We start from the raw sequence: 18,645 nt of genomic DNA on the forward strand, positions 1-18,645 counted from the left end.
TCTGTCTACATTAGCACTAAAACATAGCTAGTAACATCTGATGTCAGTCGACATTGTACTTAAGTAATGAACAGCAAAACGAACATTATACTCTTTAAATGTTTTGCTGAACTCTCCATCATTTTGGCTTCATGTAATGTATTTGTAGAATATGTGTTCACATTTTATGTACCGTTTAAGCTGAAAGAGTTTTGTTAGCAGAGGGGATGGCAGGCAGTAAGGATAAATAACCTTATAACCAATAAACCCGACTCTTTCTTTGTGAGTTGAGTCGATTTTTGATTTTTGTTTTTCCAAATTATTAGGGTGGTGTCTACACTTCCTCTCAACATGCATACACTTCAGCTAATTCACATCAAAGAAAGATGTTTAAATATATGCAAAAACTGTGTATTCTACCTTGCATCAGTGCTGACTCCTCAAGGGAGACCCTTGGCTCATGTCTTAAGGAAAGAAGACCTGCTTTAATTCTGAGGACAGAATTCAGGAGACCAAAACCAATGTAAGCTTCAAAAGAGAGCCAAAGATAGCCAGTGACTGAAATGATTCAGCAATAGACCCCAATTTCCCATGTGAAGAACAGTAAATGATTCAATTTGGCTCAATTAGCCATCTTGTACCTGTTGGGTTAGTGACCTATGACCCAAAATCTGTAGCATGTGCAGGGAAAAACACAGGTGTATTTTGGATTTATCTCCTCTACATCTTTGATTCTAAAGACTGCCTAAACTCAGACTAAGGAGTTTATGTTTCATGTTGCGGCTTGTTTTCCTGCATTTCCACACTAGCAGTCATTTTCATTCATTTGAAAAGAGTACATAACAGTGATTTAGTCGACACCACTTACTCCACCTAGTGTTAGATGTACATGTCCACTTAGTATCTGACTGAAATATTAAAAACCGAGCATTTTCTTTTAGTTCAGGACTTTAAATGACAATTACTTATAGGAACACAGTACTTAATGATTTAGAAAGATGAAAACTCAACAAAACTGAAAAATTTGTAAGCAGCACCTAAAGCACTCAATTAATGCTAATATTTCATTACCATATCAGTATTTTTGAAAAATAGGATTTCTACCTTAATCCACAGAGGAGTAGGTACAGCCCTGAGGCCACTCCTCACTGTGCTGTGTTACTTACCCAGGATTAGAATTGATAATGACTCTTAGGTTTACTTTAATAGCTTGAAGCACTAGATACCTGTCTTGAAGTATACTTCAAGAATTTATGGAGTTGATTCTTAAGGAGCCAAGTCAATTGATATCCTAAATCTTCAAAGCTCTCTTGAAATGCAATTTTCATAGTCCTTAAATTTTAATTGTCATTGTTTATTACTGTTTTTGGCTACATTCTCTACAATTTCAGCAGCATCTTAAAGAGACAATGTGTCTATATGTACAATGAAAAACAAAATGGCTTGCAACATGAGAAATAAGAGCCACAGTTTAACTGTACAATATTAAGGAGAATCTGTGGTTATCACCTCCTTTTTCGGCAAAATGGACAACTTACATGTAAGTATCAGCATTATGAATGTGACAAATAATTACAGGAGTAAAATATAACATCCTGAAAAATAATGGTTTCTACCATACAAGGCAGTTAGAAAATGTTCACATTTTAACAAATCTGTACAAACCACAAGAAACTTATTTATGGGACCATCATCTTACCTTTCTGATAAGAACCTTCTAGAAATGTAGAATAAACATGAACAACTGATAAATCTAGTTATCTATGTGCTCCACAGCTCTAGAACCCAAGAATCTGATTGAGTGAACCCTACATGTCCAAGATGGATCATTTTTACATGCCTTGATTGTTAACGAATGCCAGCCTTTAATATCTCTCTATGATGTACAGTCAACTTGCACCTTTAAGGAGGTCATTAAATTTTTTTAGCAAAGAAGCAACATCATTTAGCAGCAATTAAAGCGCCTTCAAGAAGACTTAAAAAAAATACAATATCCAATTAGAAAAGCCATATTTTTAAACATTTGTACAAGAATAAGCTGCTGAAACTTGGTAATTGAAATACAACATCTGTACAACAATTTACAATAGAGCTAGAAGGGAATTTATCATTATCCTGCATAGAACTGGTCTGATCTGCATTTGGCTACATACTGTCACTTGTTTATGAACAAGGCCTGGTAACAAAGGGAAGAAAATATCTAATTCAAACATGTTGAAAACACCAGAGATATTTAGTGAATTCAACTGACAAGCAGCTCCTTTTTTCAAAGGTGTAAAGTATCTAGAAACAACAGCTCTCCTGGTTAACATGACTAGTGGGGGAAAAAAAAAACCCAACAACAAAAAAAACCCCAGATACGTGGTTTCGAGGTACAACCTGGTAAAAGCCAGAATAGGCAAGTGACAAAGTCTAACTTTGTCCAAAGTCCAAAGATTCTAACTCTCACATTCTACTATAAAACACAAATGTCACTGTCATTCAGTTCTTACTTTGGTTTCAGCAGATTAACTGCTGAATGCTGAAGAATGTATCCAGGCACTATAGTTCTTGTGTTAGAAATATTTTTTCCATGTGTTTTTAAATAATGAAAAACTACCCTTCATATTAGAACTCTCTAGTAACAACCAAATGTATTTAAGTATTATAAACGTTATTTACAGTGTTCCCCCAATTTTTTGTAACATGGTATTCCTGTTTCTGTGCAACAGGCAGTCATCCTTCACTGCTCAAGGTTCTAGTCAAAGTGTACATTTTATTCATTGTCCATGATCCACTCCCATACAAATGACACTATGAAGAACTTCAGTTCACAAATAGTTCTCAACCATGTCCTGTGTGAAAAAGAAAACAACAGAAAATCAAACGCTCTCAAACTCAAGTGTGTATCTGGAAGCAATTCAAAGATATCATGCCAATTTTGGAGGAAAATCAGTAAGTAATTATGCTTGAAGAAGGGGGAGTAGGGGATGCTGTAAGCCCAGCCATGTGTAAGTTTCCTGAAGAATTTGATCTTCTCATATGTGGGAGAAGGTACGGGTCATTTGCCAGTTGGTGCACATCAAACCGATCTTCTTTTCGGTAGGCCAGACAGCGTCTTATAAAGGCCTTAAAAAAAAGAGAAGTTCAGAAGTTAAAATTTTTGCCCCTTCTAAACATCAGTCAGCTGACTCCTACAGAAGGATGAACACATTTAAGATAAGTATATTTCACTTCATTGGCATTCAAATCTTAAAATTCCGTAGCAATAAAGTTCTTCAAATTCAACTCAACTCACAGCCCTTAGTTGTTCACTTTATAGTCTAAATGATTACTGCTACCATTTAAGGTGCATTAAGGAAAGGTACACCTCATCTTTAAAAAATTTTATTCCAAGAACAAAAATTAGCATTTTACTTCTTTTTGAGTGTACAATTCAGTGACATTTTAAGTACATTCACGTTGTTGTGAAACCTCGATTATCCATCTCCAGATCATTTTTATCATCCAAAACTTATCCAATATCCAAAACAAAAGCTGAAATTTTGTACCAATTAAACAACTCCTCACTCATCTTTCCCCCAGCACTTGGTAACCACTATTCTGTGAGTGGAATCATACAGTATTTGTCCTTTTGTGTATGACGCATTTCACTTAGCACAATGTTTAAGAGTCATCCACGTAGCTGAATGATCAGAATTTCGTTTCTAAGGCTGAATAATATTCCATTTCATGATATACCACATTTTGTTTATCCATTTATCTATTGATTGACATTTGCATTTTTTCCACCTTCTGGCTATTATGAATAATGCTGCTGTGAGCAATGGCACATAAAAATCTGATCCCTGGACTTGCTGGATGACATGGCAATTATTTCTAAAAACTGAAGTATAACTGACATTGTTAATTTTAGGTGTATAACTTAATCGATATTTGTTTATTGCAAAGTGATCAGCACAATAAGACTAGTCAGTATCTACTATCACTGTTAGAAAATTTTTTTCTTTTGATAAATTTTAAGATCTATTCTTATAGCAACTTTCAAATACATAGTATTACTAATTATAGTCACCATACTGTACATTAAATTCCTAGGACTTATTTTATAACTGGAAGCTTGCACCTTTGACCCTCTTTGTCCATTTCACTCATCTCCCACTCCCTGCCTCCCACCAGTCTGTTCTCTGTATTCATGAACTTGGGTTTTTGTTTTTTAGTAAGATTCTACATATAAATGAGATCATATGGTATCTTTCTCTGACTTATGTCACTTAGCGTAATGTGCTCATCAAGGTCTATCCACGTTGTTGCAACCGGCAAGATATCCTCCTTTCTCATGGCTGAATTATATTCCATTGTACATATACACATTTTCTCGAGCCATTCATCCACTGATGAATGCAACAGTGCTCTGTTCTCCACATCCTTGCCAACACTTATTTCTTATCTTTTTTTTTTAATAGCCATTCTAACAGGTATGAGGTAATACTGCACTGCGGTTTTTATGTTTTTAAAGTAGGCTCCACACCTAACATGGGGCTTAAACTGACAACCTTGAGACTTCGAGTTGTGTGCTCTACCAACTGAGCCAGCCATGGTGCCCCCTCACTGTGGTTTTGATTTGCATTTCCCTAATTAATGACAATGAGCACCTTTTCATGTACCTGTTGGCCATGTATCTTCTTTGGAGAAGTGTCTATTCAGATACTCTGCTCAATTTTTTTTTTTTTTTTTTTTTAGTAGGCTCCATGCCCAGTATGGAGCCCAATGTGAGGCTTGAACTAATGACCCTGAGGATGAGGACTGGAGCTGAGACCAAGAGTCGGACGCTTAACCAATTGAGCTACCCAGGTGCCCCTTGTTTTTCTGCTATGCTGTTGTACAAGCTCTTCATAGATTTTAAATATTGACCCCTTATCAGTTATGATTTGCAAATATTTTTTTTTTTTGATGGTTTCTTTTGCTGTGCAGGTGGTTTTTCATTTGATGTAGTCCTCTGTCTTTTTTTTGCTTTTGGTGTCAGATCAACAAATCCTCACCAAGACTGATGTCAAGGAGATTAATGGCTACATCATCTTCCAGTTTATTGGCTTCAGGTCTTATATTCAAGACTTTCATCCATTTTGAGTTTATTTTTGTGCATGGTTTAAGACAGTGGTCCAGTTTTCCCAACATCATTTATTAAGAGACTGTCCTTTTTCCCTACTCTATAATCTTGGCTTTTTTGTTGTAAATTAATCAACCATCTATGCATGGGTTTATTTCTGGGTTCCCTATTCTGTTCCACTGATTTGTCTGTTTTTATGCCAATATCATCCTGTTGGTTGCAAAAAACTGTTGGTTATAACATACAGTATCAACTGTTTGGTTGCTAGAGCTTTGAAATATAGTTCAAAATCAAGGAGTCTGATGCCTCCAGCTTTGTTCTTCTTTCTCAAGACTGCTTTGGCTATTCAGAGGCTTTGGTGGTTTCATACAAATTTTAGGATTGGGTGATCCATTTTTGTGAAAAATGCCACTAGAATTTTGATAGGAAGTGCATTCAAATTTTTAGATTGCTTTGGGTAGTTTAGACTTTTTAATATTCTTCTGATTCATGAGCAAGGAATATCTTTCCATTTATTTGCAGTGTCTTCAATTCCTTTCATCGAAGTTGTTTAGTTTTCAGAGTACACATCTTTCACCTCCTTGGTTAAATTTATTCCTAGGTATTTTATTCTTTTTGATGCAACTGTAAATAGGACTATTTTAGTTTCTGATAGTTTATTAGTATATAGAAATGTAACAGATGTTTGTATCCTGCGGCTTTACTGAATTTGTTTTTTAGTTCTTTTGGATGCAGTCTTTAGGGTTTTCTATACATAATGTCATTCATTATAAGTAATTTTTTCTCTAAAAATAAACCTAGGTTTTCTTACCCTTTTCCTTTGGTTAGCTTACCAATATTTATCAAAAATTTTTCTGAATCCTTAGGTCTTAATCGTTTTCACAGTGGTCTTTGAAACTTAAGATGGAGAAAAAAAATCAAGAGTGAAGGATATGTTAAAGGCAGAGTTTGAGAAGATAAAAAGCTGCTGACAACGAGGTTTAGGCTTTGTACTTAAGATGCCCACACAGGTCAGTGGAGGTACTTGGTAAAGGTGTATTCTGTAAGGATGAGGTTTGGGGGAAAAAAACCCAAAAAACAATGTGCCCCTCCACCTCCCAGATCTGTGATTGTGATGCCTATGAAGAGCCTGAGGCTAGAACCAGAGATGGCTAAATGGGACTTCTTTTTGGCACTATACTCATTCCTGGTCATTTCTGTCGGTTAATTTAGTTAGTTTCTGTTCCCACTGATGCTGCAGACAGAAAAGGCAGGCAAAATTTAGATGCTAGCATTGTCAAGTTCTTTTTAAAGAGCCATATTTACCTTATGAAAAATATGTGATGTTCTTATTCTGAAGCATAATGAATTAGCTTGTAAAAGTCATCCAGATAACTTGCTAAAGCCAATTAAGGCAAAATGAAATACTGGACTTTTTGCGATTCACAAAAACCAGTACGTTTTCAATTCTGAAGGTCACTATGACCTCAATCTCTGGCAATATCTAGCAGTGCTTATCTACATTCTAAAAATATAGAAACTATATAATGTCTGTTTATTCATACCAGAAAAGAATGGGAACTTCATGTGTTTTCTTAGGAATTTCATAGGGTTTAAAAAAAGAGAAGATTCCAACAGGGATCACAGAGAAATGAGCTTTGTGATGAGTGTAACAAGGCAAGAGTGAAAATACAAATGTGAGAGGCCAATAGGATGAAAGTAGAAAGATATGAAGCATCACAAACATTTTGCTATTAATTACAAATGCTATTCTATGTTACTAGACGGATTAGAACTACGGGAAGCCATCTGTTGCTGATTCGCGGACTGCTACATGGAAGCAGAGGTGATGAAGAGGTCAAGCTTTCTCAAGAGCTACTGTGGGACAGCATAAGGTCAACAGTGAATTCTGGAGTCTAGCAGAAGTGAATACTTTGGGCCATAGTTTCGCTATTTACTAGCTCATATGATTCTGGACAAGGTAATTCCTCTATGGCTTAGCTGGCTTCCCTATAAAATGGGAATAATGAAGATACTGATCTATACCTCAAAAGGTTTTTAAAGGATAAAGTATCAACACAATGCTTGGCACATAATCACTAAATAAATGGTAGTTATTATTACTACTTTATTACTTCTTGTATACTTAAATATCTCCCTATTAACATAAGCTGATATATAAAACATAAAGTTCTTGTGATTTTTTTATTCCCCCCCCAATTTTCAAAGCAAACTGATGTGCTCAAAGAATCAGGGACTGTATTTGGGTCTTTCTTTAGAAGAAGAAAACTATGAAAAACAAAGACCTAATGGACAGATTTTATTGTGGCAGCAATCCTTTTTACTTTACTTACTAATAAGTACAGCTGACCCTTGAACAATGTGAGGGTTAGGGGTGCAGTTGAAAATCCAAATAGAACTTCTGGCTGCCCAAAAACATAACTATGAATGGCCTATTGCTGACTGGAAGACTTACTGACAGCATAAACAGTCAAGTAATATATATTTTGTATGTTATCCATATTATATACTGTACTCTTTTAATAAAGTAAGCTAGAGAAAAGAAAATGTTAAAATCTTAAGAGAAAATACATTTACAGTACTGTACTATTAAAAAATATATATCCACAATAATGGATCTGTGCAGTTCAAACCCATGTGACTCAAAAGTCAACTGTACTTAGTTTAAGCATAATTTATGAAATGAAATTTACTTCACAAAACCTATTTACATAAATTTAATACCTTTGCTTCACTGCTTACAACTGGTTTTACGGGGAACTGGACTTCTGTGGCTTTTAATATTGTATTTTCTTGAAGAATGTCTTGTTGCGATTGATTGTGACCAAACGGCTTTAAAAAAAAAAAAAAAGTTTAGAATTTTTTCACAAAATATTTAAACAGTAATTATCAGCGAACCCCCAAAATATAAATGATCTGTGTTCTAAAAAATCTTCTTAGTTATTTGGAACTTGGGATGCATTCTCGTAGAAACAAGGTTATAACTGATAAAAGGCTGAGTAAACCCATCTAATCAATCCTCAACATAGCTAAAACATGGTGAATAAGCATAGAAAATAATACTATTACAAGATAATTAAGATAAAAAATATTTAAAAAATTGAAAAATTTATTTTGTTTAAAATATAGGAATAAAGAAGCAGTGGAAACGTCTGTGAAATTTATGAAAATTCCAAAAATAAAATACTTTGAACACGGTCCACTCCTGTTCCTAACTTGCAGTGACTTTCCATAGAAGTCCCTTAACCCCCCTCTCCGCACTGATGAAGGGGTTGGAAAGGATCTATGGCAGCTTGTAGCTCTGACTTCAAAATAAAGAGAGGTTTGGCAAGAATTCAGATTAAGTTTGATGGAGCTTCCCTGAGGAAGCACAAGGGGACACTATGCCCAGGCCAAACTGAGTACGTGTGAGGGGTGAGGTAGGAGTGGGGGAGACAATGTGAGCAATTATAGAGAATGGAGTGTTTTGGCTCAAGCATCCCTAAAAGCAGAAAATGTCAGCACTATTAAAAGGGAGTTTCTTCTTTTACTTAAAAAAAAAAAAAAAGGAGGGCAGGACAAAAAGCAGATCAAGAAAGCTGCTGTGACATTAAAATAATCTGATCCATGGAAATTTTAGCAAGAAACAAAGGCCTGGCTTTCCTAAGAAGGAGCTACACTGATGACAAGTTAATTAAACTTTACATTTAAGAGGGAAAATTCAAACTTCTCTCCACACAGCAGAATCTTGCGTGCTTTAACTTACCTTTCTACCATAAAGACACTGAAAGAAAATGACGCCAACTGACCACACATCAACCTTGTTGGAAATCTTTGGTGGTTCTTTTCCAACTACAAAACACTCAGGAGGTAAGTACCTACAGTTTTTTGGGGTAGAAAAGAGGAAAGGACACTATTAATAATCTGTAATGTAAGCCTTCTAAAAGTACCTTTAGAACACTCAGAATACTCATACACAAAACCTTAGGACTTTCATGAATGAAAATCAAATTTCCGCAGCATTTACATCTTTGTATCACTTCACTCTAGAGCCAAAACATACAACTTCGTGATAAAGTATGCAATACATACATATTATGTATATTATATATACTAACATTATTTTTCATTTCGGTAGGTAATACACATGTATTATCAGTAGAAATTATAATGTTCTAATTTGAGTACGCAATAATAAATGCTCTCCCATGCCCTTTTACCTGTGTTCAAACTGTAGGCAATTCTCTTCCTGAAACACCTATCTGACCAGCTGGTTCTTCTGTTTAAAAAACTGCACATCGCGCACTGCCAAGGTCAGACCTCAGAGCTCTTGTTTGTAACACAGACCCATCCTATCTAAAAGCAACTGGCTAGGCAGACAATTCATTTGGTTCCCCACACTGCTCCCCTGCCCACCCCTACTACCCCAGCATGCTTCTTAATAGGACAATCTCTAATGCCTTCCCTAACCACTCCAAATTCATTTGGTGAGCATCTTTTTTCTTCATTAAGACCGACTGAACCTCCATAAACCTCTGTTCCCTCTAGGCTGAGTTTTGCTTCTTTCCCATGTAACCAGCAGATATTATGGTCCCTCTATTATGGCGTTAAACTAAAATCACACTAAAATGTGAGCAGCTCAGGAGCTCTTATTATTCCCTGTGCAGTTTTGAACCCTAGCAGCATCTGAAATATATTAAGTATTCAAAAATACTATTTTCTACTTTTTTTTGTACGTTTATAATTTTATATTAAGGAAAGGTAAAAATAAATTCGTCACACCTTAGGTTATAAATAAAAAGATCCATCAGGGATGCAAGCATCTCCCACCTCTAAAATTTAGATAAACTAAAAAATCCTGAAAAGGAATAATACAGCTAAATGGGAATAAAACTCTTTTCCTTTAGTTTTATATTTAAATCATTTAAATTTCAGCAAGATATGCACAGATTTCTTAAAAAAAAAAAAAAAAACTCTGGAACTTCTTGAAATAGAACCACCAAAGATGACCAATAACTCATTTGTAATGTAAATCCTTTCCTACCCCCCAAATCAAGTAAAAAGCCAGATTTGTTTTATGAATAAAAGTATATTATTTTGTGTAGATTTATGAAACAAGAATGGCTCTTAAACACTATGCTACCCTGTCTCTTGAGACAAAAAGCTGTAAGCAGGGAGAGGAATTGTAGGAAAGACACCAAAGCTATCTGGGAAGAAATGACCACCAGGAGTTAGTGAATGGCTGCATTTGCGACCTGAGAGGGAATGAGGGACAAAACTGATTTTCTTGTAAGTGATATTAACAAATAGTTTACATGTATTCCTAAAAGACTGTACAGAAAAATCCCAGTTTACCAAATACATAGCTAAAACAGCTACTATGACTGTAGGAAACTAGCCATTCTGCAAAACATGCTTCTATGGGAAATACATTCCAGGTTACTACATGGAAATGCTCCAGCCCACCTGTCAGAGGTAAATCTCCTTGCCCAGCCCTCAAACTAGCAAAGCCAGAGTGCAAGGGAAACAACATAGTGGGAGTCTCTGCAGAGGAAGGACGATCTATTATTCAGAACTATCTAAATCTATTTTAAGCTATCTTCCATGGAATCCAGAGTTCTATGAAGGAGACGTTTTGCTAAAAGTCTGAAGACTACTGATTGAGGATACCAACTTTTAGGGGGTTACTAGGTTGAATGACAAATTTCTTTAAATATGGGCTGAAAAATCCACAATCTATTATCTTACTCATATTCCTAGAAAATGCTACAAGCAGAACTTGGAAGTAAAACGGCTTTAAAAGAACACATGAACACGACTAATCCCTGTTCATGAAAAGTAAAGTTCATACAGACCCAGAGCATCTTGTGGAACTGTGCCTAGGTTGTGTGAAGACTGTTCCAGAAACCCCAGTGTCACAGTTATGTTTGTAGTCTCCATCTTGTTAATAAAGTTGAGTACAGTTCTCTCTCCAATTACAATCTTATTCCTTTTGCTAAACTAAGTTTGTTTTGAAATTTTATAGTCTATATTCTCCACTTCAGTGAATTTGACAGTAAGTTTTGAAAATTCACACTGAAGAGATTTTTGTCAACACCTAGGTACTCTGAAGGGAATGACATTCATTTAGACTTAGATCTGTGAAGCTAGAGTTCTATCTAGAGTTTATATGTATGAAGTTATGAAAAGTGATTTCTGAGAGCCAAGTCCAAAGACTAAGAATATTCCAAACTTCTTTCCCATGCATGATCAACAAAACCTACATCTCCAATAAATACTGTAACCACAGAACCTCTACAGAGAGGACGTCATGCTTACGGCTATTGCTTGTAATAGTGAGGATGTTATCTTCATATAAGTATTTTTACCAATGACAAACATCACTTGAACATACAAAAGAAAATCCATGATTCTCCATGTGAGGAGTTCCTGGTAGATACTGAAGTGACCTGCCAATGCCAAGTTCTTCTCCCTTCACTTTACTGATATTTACAGTTAAGACCAGATGAGAAAAGGAAGACTGACAACAGTAATCTCCCTCTTGACTCAAACTTCGTATTAGTACCCTCACCACAGTAATCTCAAAGATACATGAAAATAAAAACTAAACTCTCATAAAAAGTAATTTAGACAATTTCGATATTTTAAATTATACATTTACCAGTAAGTGCCTGCCCCTTGAGAAGTTAGATCCATTCCATCTACACCATAGCTATCATCATCCATGATCTTGGATAGACCAAAATCAGTAATTTTGATTTCTCCACATGCTGTGCCATCTACCAGAAGGATGTTTCCTAAGAACAAAATATAAAGGTTTTTTTTTTTTTTAATGATACACAGATGAAAAACATTTATTTACTACTTTAGCTGACATTGGGGGAACAGATATATATTTAAAATACGTGGTTAAAAATGTAAATTTAAAATATAATTTTAAAATGTGGTGATTCAATGGGCATTTTAAATTCTTCTAGTATTCCACTGACTTTAAAAAACTACACCAAAGAGCAGGTTTTCAGATAACTTAATAAATATGACTTTTAAAAACTAGTCTTTAGAGCTTAAAAAAATTTAGACAGATTTTATTAATTACCTGGCTTAAGATCATAATGTATAATAGGGGGTTTGATTTCATTGAGATATCTTAGTGCATTTACAATTTGCATTACAATAGACCTAGCTTCCTTCTCTGACATTAATTTATGTTGCTTCAGATAGAAATCCAAGTCATTGCCTTCACAGTACTCTAACACTGTACAAAACCTACAATGAAAAAGAGAAAAAATTAGACATAAAATATCCAATAATTATCACAGTGATGAAATGAAGAGTATATCATCACTACAGAATAAGGAAAGCAAAAGCAAAATATTTTTTCTTAAAAACTAAACCCTTATATTCACTTACGTATCTGTATCCAAGGAGAAATAATCATAGAGTTTAACTATCCTAGGGTGATCCAGTTCTTTGTGTATTCTATACTCTCTGCAGGCATGTCTATGGGAAGAGAGAGTATATTTATTCTCCATGACTATTAAATGTATTTTTCACTTGATAAAAACCAGAAAGTTTTAGTACGTACTTGTGGTAGTTTTCCTTCTTCTCATCCCTCCAGCTTTTATTAAGCTGGTGGATCTTCACAGCAGCATATCTTTGTTCATAAAGGTCAAAAGCCTAGGATTCAAGGCATAGAAGAGTTAGGACCAAAGACCAACTGAAAAGCTAAGAGATTAAAAAAAAAATTTGGTGATAATTTTTATAGTAATATGGAATTAGAACATACACTACAGTTTTTGGTGATCATCTCTGCTAGGACTATACATAGTTCAACAACACATTATCAGAAACAAGATTCCAATTCCACTGTATATATCAGAGAAAACTTCAAAGTGAATTTTCACATTCGAGTTTCATAAATGCCAATACATTGAGTCAAGATAAAACAATAAAGCTGTTATTTGTTTTTCTAACATGGACCTGGCTCTTCTAGAGCAGCAAAAGCAGTAAGAAGCCGACAAAACGGATTGCTGTAGTACATTTTTATGGGGCTGGATAAAGCAAACCTTTTTCCTCTACCTTTCCTAGCAACTCCCCAACTTCTTTAAAAATAAACAAATTCATAACAATTTCCAACTGTTTAAAAAATTCTAAACTCTAAACTTTATGAAACTGTTCAAACATAACCATACAACATTATCACACCTAACTACATCAATAATAATTCCTTAAAATCTCTTCTAATACCCAACTTGTCTTCAATTTTTACTGGTTGTCTCAAAAAAAGGTTTTACACTGGTTTGTTTGAATCATCAGCCTACTTCTTACATAAAAAAAATTTAGAATGCTTAAGTATTCCTTTAAGGTCTCAGGTAATTTACAAATTAAAAAACACCTGAATGTCTTTAGAGAGATCTATCTAATAATTTAGGTTCTGCTGTGATTTATAGACAAAGGTGCCCCTTTAAAAACAAAACCTAAAATTTACATATTAGAAAGCAGGTCCCCAGTCTCTACTCCCCCCCATCAACTTAACCTAAAAATAAACAAGAAAGGTAAACTGTCACAAAATCATAAAAGCCTAATAAGATCAGAAATAATATAACATGCAGTAGTTAAGAATATTCATTTTGGAGTCAGATAAACTTATCAGCTACAGAACTCTGTGCTAATACCCTCTCTTAGCCTCAGGCTCATTTATAAAGTTTGGGTTGTTGAGAGAATTAAATGGGGTAGAACACATAAAGTGTTAAACATTAGCTAACTACATTATTAAAAGCTTAAAGAAATAGAAAGGATTAAAAAGAAAAGTTCATGTGAGAGAATGCAAAAAAGCATAAAGGATAAAGAATAAAATTTTAAGTACACTACTAATAAACATTATCGATATATATTGACTTATATATGACACATCTTTTCCCCAAGATTAGGTGAGTAAAGTATACCCTTCCCATAAGGCTAATATGGTCAATTACTGAGCAACTGAGTCAATATTTTCCACCTTGGTGTAGAAAAGTCTGTATTTTTTGACTCACGATCTGCTGCTTTGTTTTCCAGTGGACGTGGCAACCATGAAAAGGCTTGAAGGGGTTTGGGTGAAAGTGGTCTTTAGTATTTAGGTCAGTACTGAACAAAGTTATTAGGCCCCCATCTGCATTTTCTATTTCCTACATAAGCCCTTTCTTTAAAAAGAAAAGCCCCTCTTAGTCGCTGTGATATTAAAAACAGTGCAAATACTATAGGGCAGTGGCAGAACGTTGTCACGAAAGGTCATGACAAAGAGCCCAGAGGCTGGGCAACTTTAAGGCTGAGCGAGTGCTAACTGTGCTTTTGGTGATTTTTAGATCCAGATGAGCCACTACGGTCTTTTTTACTCTGCGGTCTGAGTAACGCTGCTTAAACCATTAAGTGCTTGAGGATGAACTACTACTCGAACAGAGAACCAGGAACTGGAAGATAGCTCACAGATCACTCCTGATGGGTGAGAAAGGTCTGACCCATGATGTGTAATGCTTGTCCAACTTAACAAAAACAAAACGGTTCACAGTTGAACAAAGATCAGAACTGAAGTTTTCTGCATCCAAATCCCATTATTTTCTCCCAGAGTCAGAACCAGAATAGAATCCAGGTTTGTCTTCAGTAAACTAAGAAGGCACAGTCCTTGCCTCATTGAGCAGAGCTTACATTTGCTAAGCACCAGGGTTCCTGTGATGCAGCTCATTCAATCAGTACAACAATCATGACAACAACCCAGGGCGCCTGCGTGGCTCAGCTGGTTGAGTGTTCGACTCTTGCATTCAACTCAGGCTGAGCTCTCAGGGTCCTAGGATTTAGCCCTGCAAAGGGCTCTGTGCTCAGCATGGAGTTTCTCTCCCCTCTGTCCTTCTCCCCCTGCTCTCTCTCTCTCTCTCTCAAAAATAAGTATTTAAAAAATAAAAAATCTCTACAACAATTCTATGATGTAGGTAGGCACTGTTGTTATTCCCAGGTGGAAGACTGAGGCAGAGGATGGTAAGTCATAAGCCCAAGTATATACAGTTAGTAAACAGTAGTCAGTACTGGTCGGGATGCAAATACAGCCTATCTGGCTTCAGAACCCAAGCTCTAAACCACTAACTATACTAATACATAACAAAACAAAGCACAAAGTGTCAAGGAAGAGCTATAAAAGGGAGACCAACAGGGAAGTTTTCTACAGGAATTGAGTTTAAGGTGAGGGTACGACTTTAATAAGACTTCATCCTACTAAGAGCAAATGGGAAGCCCCTGGGGCTTATAGGCAGGAAAGTGAGATGCCCAGGCTGCATTTTATCAAAAGGCCACTCCAGCCGCAGCATGCATCAATAAACTGGAGAACTCAATGAGCCCTAAAGAGGTGATTAACTAGGAGGCTCAGGGAGCAATGCAAGTAAGGGCCAAGGAGGCCTTGAGCTAAGAGAGAGAGGAGAAGGGTCATTGCTGGATTTAAGAGAGCTTAATGACATAAGTTAGCAGTGAGCACCAGGGACTGGTTTTATGTTGAGGGAAGGAAGTTATGGAAAAGGTGGAGCCAAGGATAGCCTCTAAGTTTTTCACTTAAGGGACTGGGCAGATGGATGGCAATGCCATGTACTGCACTGGGAGCAGTGTTAGGAGAACAGGTTTTGGAAGAAGAGGAAGGTAACTTCGGTGTCAGACCCGAGTTTGTTAGTGCATATGAAGCATCCATGTGAGGTAAAAGGACTAAGTCATGTACACCGACAGGTATGGAACTCAGAAGGAAAGTGTAGGATGGATATTACGTACACTGCTTCAGTAAAGTCTTTTTTGGTAAGAGTTAAAATCCTCTCTGGATTTCTTCTGGTTAGGAAAAACAGGAACTAATGTAGGTCTTTCGTAAAAAAGTGAAGAGGCCTAACACAAACTTTGGAAAGCAGGGGAAACCTGTATTTGAAAAGGAGAATATAGAATGATCAAAGACCTTAGGAACTACAATTTTTTAAAAAAGATTTATTTACTCGAAAGACAGAGAGTGTGTGCGAGCAGGGGGAGAAGCAGAGGGAGAGGGACAAGCAGACTCCCCCCTGGGCATTAAGCCCAACCCCATGACCCTGAGATTATGACCTTGAACCAAAATCAAGAGTCCAATACTTAATGGACTAAGCCACTCAGGTGCCCCAGGAACTATGAAATTTAAAGGTTGGGCAGAAAGATACAATGTAAAGTGAAAAAAGGTAAAATACAAAACACTGAACACGGTGACTAAAAATTTTTCTACATATATACAGGTGCATTTAAGAAACAATGGCCTTAAAATAGGTAGAGATTTGGGTAAATTCAGGACATGTAAGACTTGTGACACACGTTTAAATTACGGGGTACAATCTTTCCATAAATGTACTATATTAAATGGCCACCTGCCTCTCCTGATTCTAATAACCGTTATTTGAATCGGATTGGCTGCTGGTAACAAAGTACCAGACATGAGTGTGACACGCAGAGTGTCTCCACTCTTGAGATAAGACAAGCTAAGCTATCAGGCTCTTTAGTAACCAGAATTGGGACATAAAATCAGTCAAAAAATCATAAAATCAGTCAATAAAAGACAAGTACTTCTTAACCATGTACTCCTATATCTTTGCTATTATAGTGTAAGAACAGACAAAAATCTGTGTTACCTTATACACTTCACTGAAGCCGCCTCTACCAAGCAGATGAAGTAACAAATATCTTTCATTTAATGTTGGGTGATCTTTGAACCTTCAGGGTGAGAGAAAAAGACACGTAGGCACATAAAAACACACACAAAAAGGTTCCTTCCACAATAAAGTTCCACCCTCTCTTCTACTTCAAGCTATTTCTTTCTCAGTTACTCTTCTGCTAATTTTGAATTCCATTCGGTATTGCTTCTCGTGCTCCACCTGCATGACTACTTGCAATCTTAACTCTTTGGTGTTCACTAAGCTTAACATTTAGCTGAACATTCAGGTTCAATAACCAACAGCACTCTGATAAAGACGTACCTACCAACTATTCTATTTCTAAGAGCTTTATGAAATCCTACAACTACTCAGTAGGAATTATTTCCCACAGAAAAATATGCTTTTATCTTGGGAGTATGGTTAATCAAGATTTTACATTAGTACTGACATATGATTAAAAATAATTGTATAAACTGGCCTTCATACATGATTAAATTTTACTGTCTTTGGACTTCTATAAATAAAATTTCAATTTCCAATTAAAAAAATGAAAGCTTTAAAAAGAACCTTAGAAAAAAAATCACTCACAGATAATACTCTTATTACTAATTAACATTTACTGCTCCTGCTATATATTAAGCATTCACATGTATTAATTCATTTATTTCTCAACCAACCCTACAAAGCAGGCCTTGCTACCATCTCTTATTTTATGGATGAGGGCACTACTGCACAGAAAGGTTAAGTAACCTTGCTCAGGTCAACAGTTAATACATGACAGGGCTTAGTGGAAAAACATGATTCCAAAATGTACACTCTTGAAATTAAAAAACAAAAACCAAAACAATGATTGCTTTATTAATTCCAGGTGTAAATATATTTTATTACTTTATTCAAAATCAATTGGCTATAGCTTTGACAATTTCTTTTCTTGAAGAATTTATTAATAAGACAGATTTCTGCTAAGTTTTTGTTTTTGTTTTTAAAGTAACCTCTACCTCCAATGTGAGGTTTGAACTCACGACCCAAGATCAAGAGTCACAAGCTCTACTGACTGAGCCAGCCGGGCACTCCCCTGTTTAGTTTTAAAGTGAAATGTTAAAGCTTTAACAATTAATATTCATCAAGTGGATTCAGTCATATCCACAAATAAGTCTGAACATAATTTTCAGAAGAGACACTATAAATTAGTTTTGTCCTATCTACTTTACTAGAATTTTCATCTGGTACATTTTGGGTTATTCCATAACTATGTTATTTCATTCACCTTATGCACAGGAAGGATCTGTATATTTATGAACATAAATACAAATGATCATGAATAGGCCTTCTTTTAAGCAAGACATTTACAGTTCATAAGAGAAACTGGCCATTTCCAATTGCAACATTCATATTAGGTCATGAAGCTTTAAATGACATGACAAATCTTTTAAAGTATAAAAAGATACTCTTCCTCTCCTCTACATCAATTAAATCCAAGTAGTGCCTTGCTTAATTTCTATCTTTGTCATAAAGCTCCCACCAGTCCACAGTTATTTTCTCTTCGAGTTCCTTAGCATTTAATATTTATGGCACTCATTCTGATAAGCAAGGATAAGAACAGAGGCTATAACTTAAACTTCTATTTCTTCTACAGTTTTTGCATAAATCCTGTTAATTGAAATAATTTTTCCTTCACTACTGTAATACTAACTTTGGTATTCAGTCAACAAATATTTATTTTGGGCCTAGCATGTGCCAGGTACTGGTCTAGGATCTGGGGATATAGCAAGAATAAAACTAGGTCTCTGCTCTCATGTAGCTTACATTCTAATTGAGGAGACAGGCAATAACTGAAAAATATAACTGTAATTCCAGGTAGTGATAAATGCTATGAAAAAATAAAGCAAGGCAAGGATACTGAGAAGGGGATGGAGT

The 18,645-nt window shown here is 35.7% G+C and overlaps 1 protein-coding gene across 2 annotated transcripts in view; it reads right to left on the reverse strand.

Annotated features, from left to right (window-relative positions):
* Positions 1-1,312: 1,312 nt before the first annotated feature.
* The window catches only part of TLK1 (tousled like kinase 1), a 137,796-nt gene continuing 120,463 nt past the window's right edge, over positions 1,313-18,645 (reverse strand). For both annotated transcript variants that reach the window (XM_002923909.4, XM_034654726.1), the window contains 8 exons: positions 16,705-16,786; positions 12,633-12,724; positions 12,458-12,547; positions 12,144-12,313; positions 11,709-11,844; positions 8,814-8,925; positions 7,793-7,900; positions 1,313-3,087 (listed from right to left, as the gene is read on the reverse strand). In XM_002923909.4, coding sequence (XP_002923955.2) covers positions 2,911-3,087; positions 7,793-7,900; positions 8,814-8,925; positions 11,709-11,844; positions 12,144-12,313; positions 12,458-12,547; positions 12,633-12,724; positions 16,705-16,786 — 967 coding nt within the window. In that variant the 3' untranslated portion in view covers positions 1,313-2,910. The remainder of the gene's footprint in view (positions 3,088-7,792; positions 7,901-8,813; positions 8,926-11,708; positions 11,845-12,143; positions 12,314-12,457; positions 12,548-12,632; positions 12,725-16,704; positions 16,787-18,645) is intronic.

This window comes from Ailuropoda melanoleuca, chromosome 2, assembly GCF_002007445.2.
Source record: "Ailuropoda melanoleuca isolate Jingjing chromosome 2, ASM200744v2, whole genome shotgun sequence".
Taxonomy (NCBI): Eukaryota; Metazoa; Chordata; class Mammalia; order Carnivora; family Ursidae; genus Ailuropoda; species Ailuropoda melanoleuca.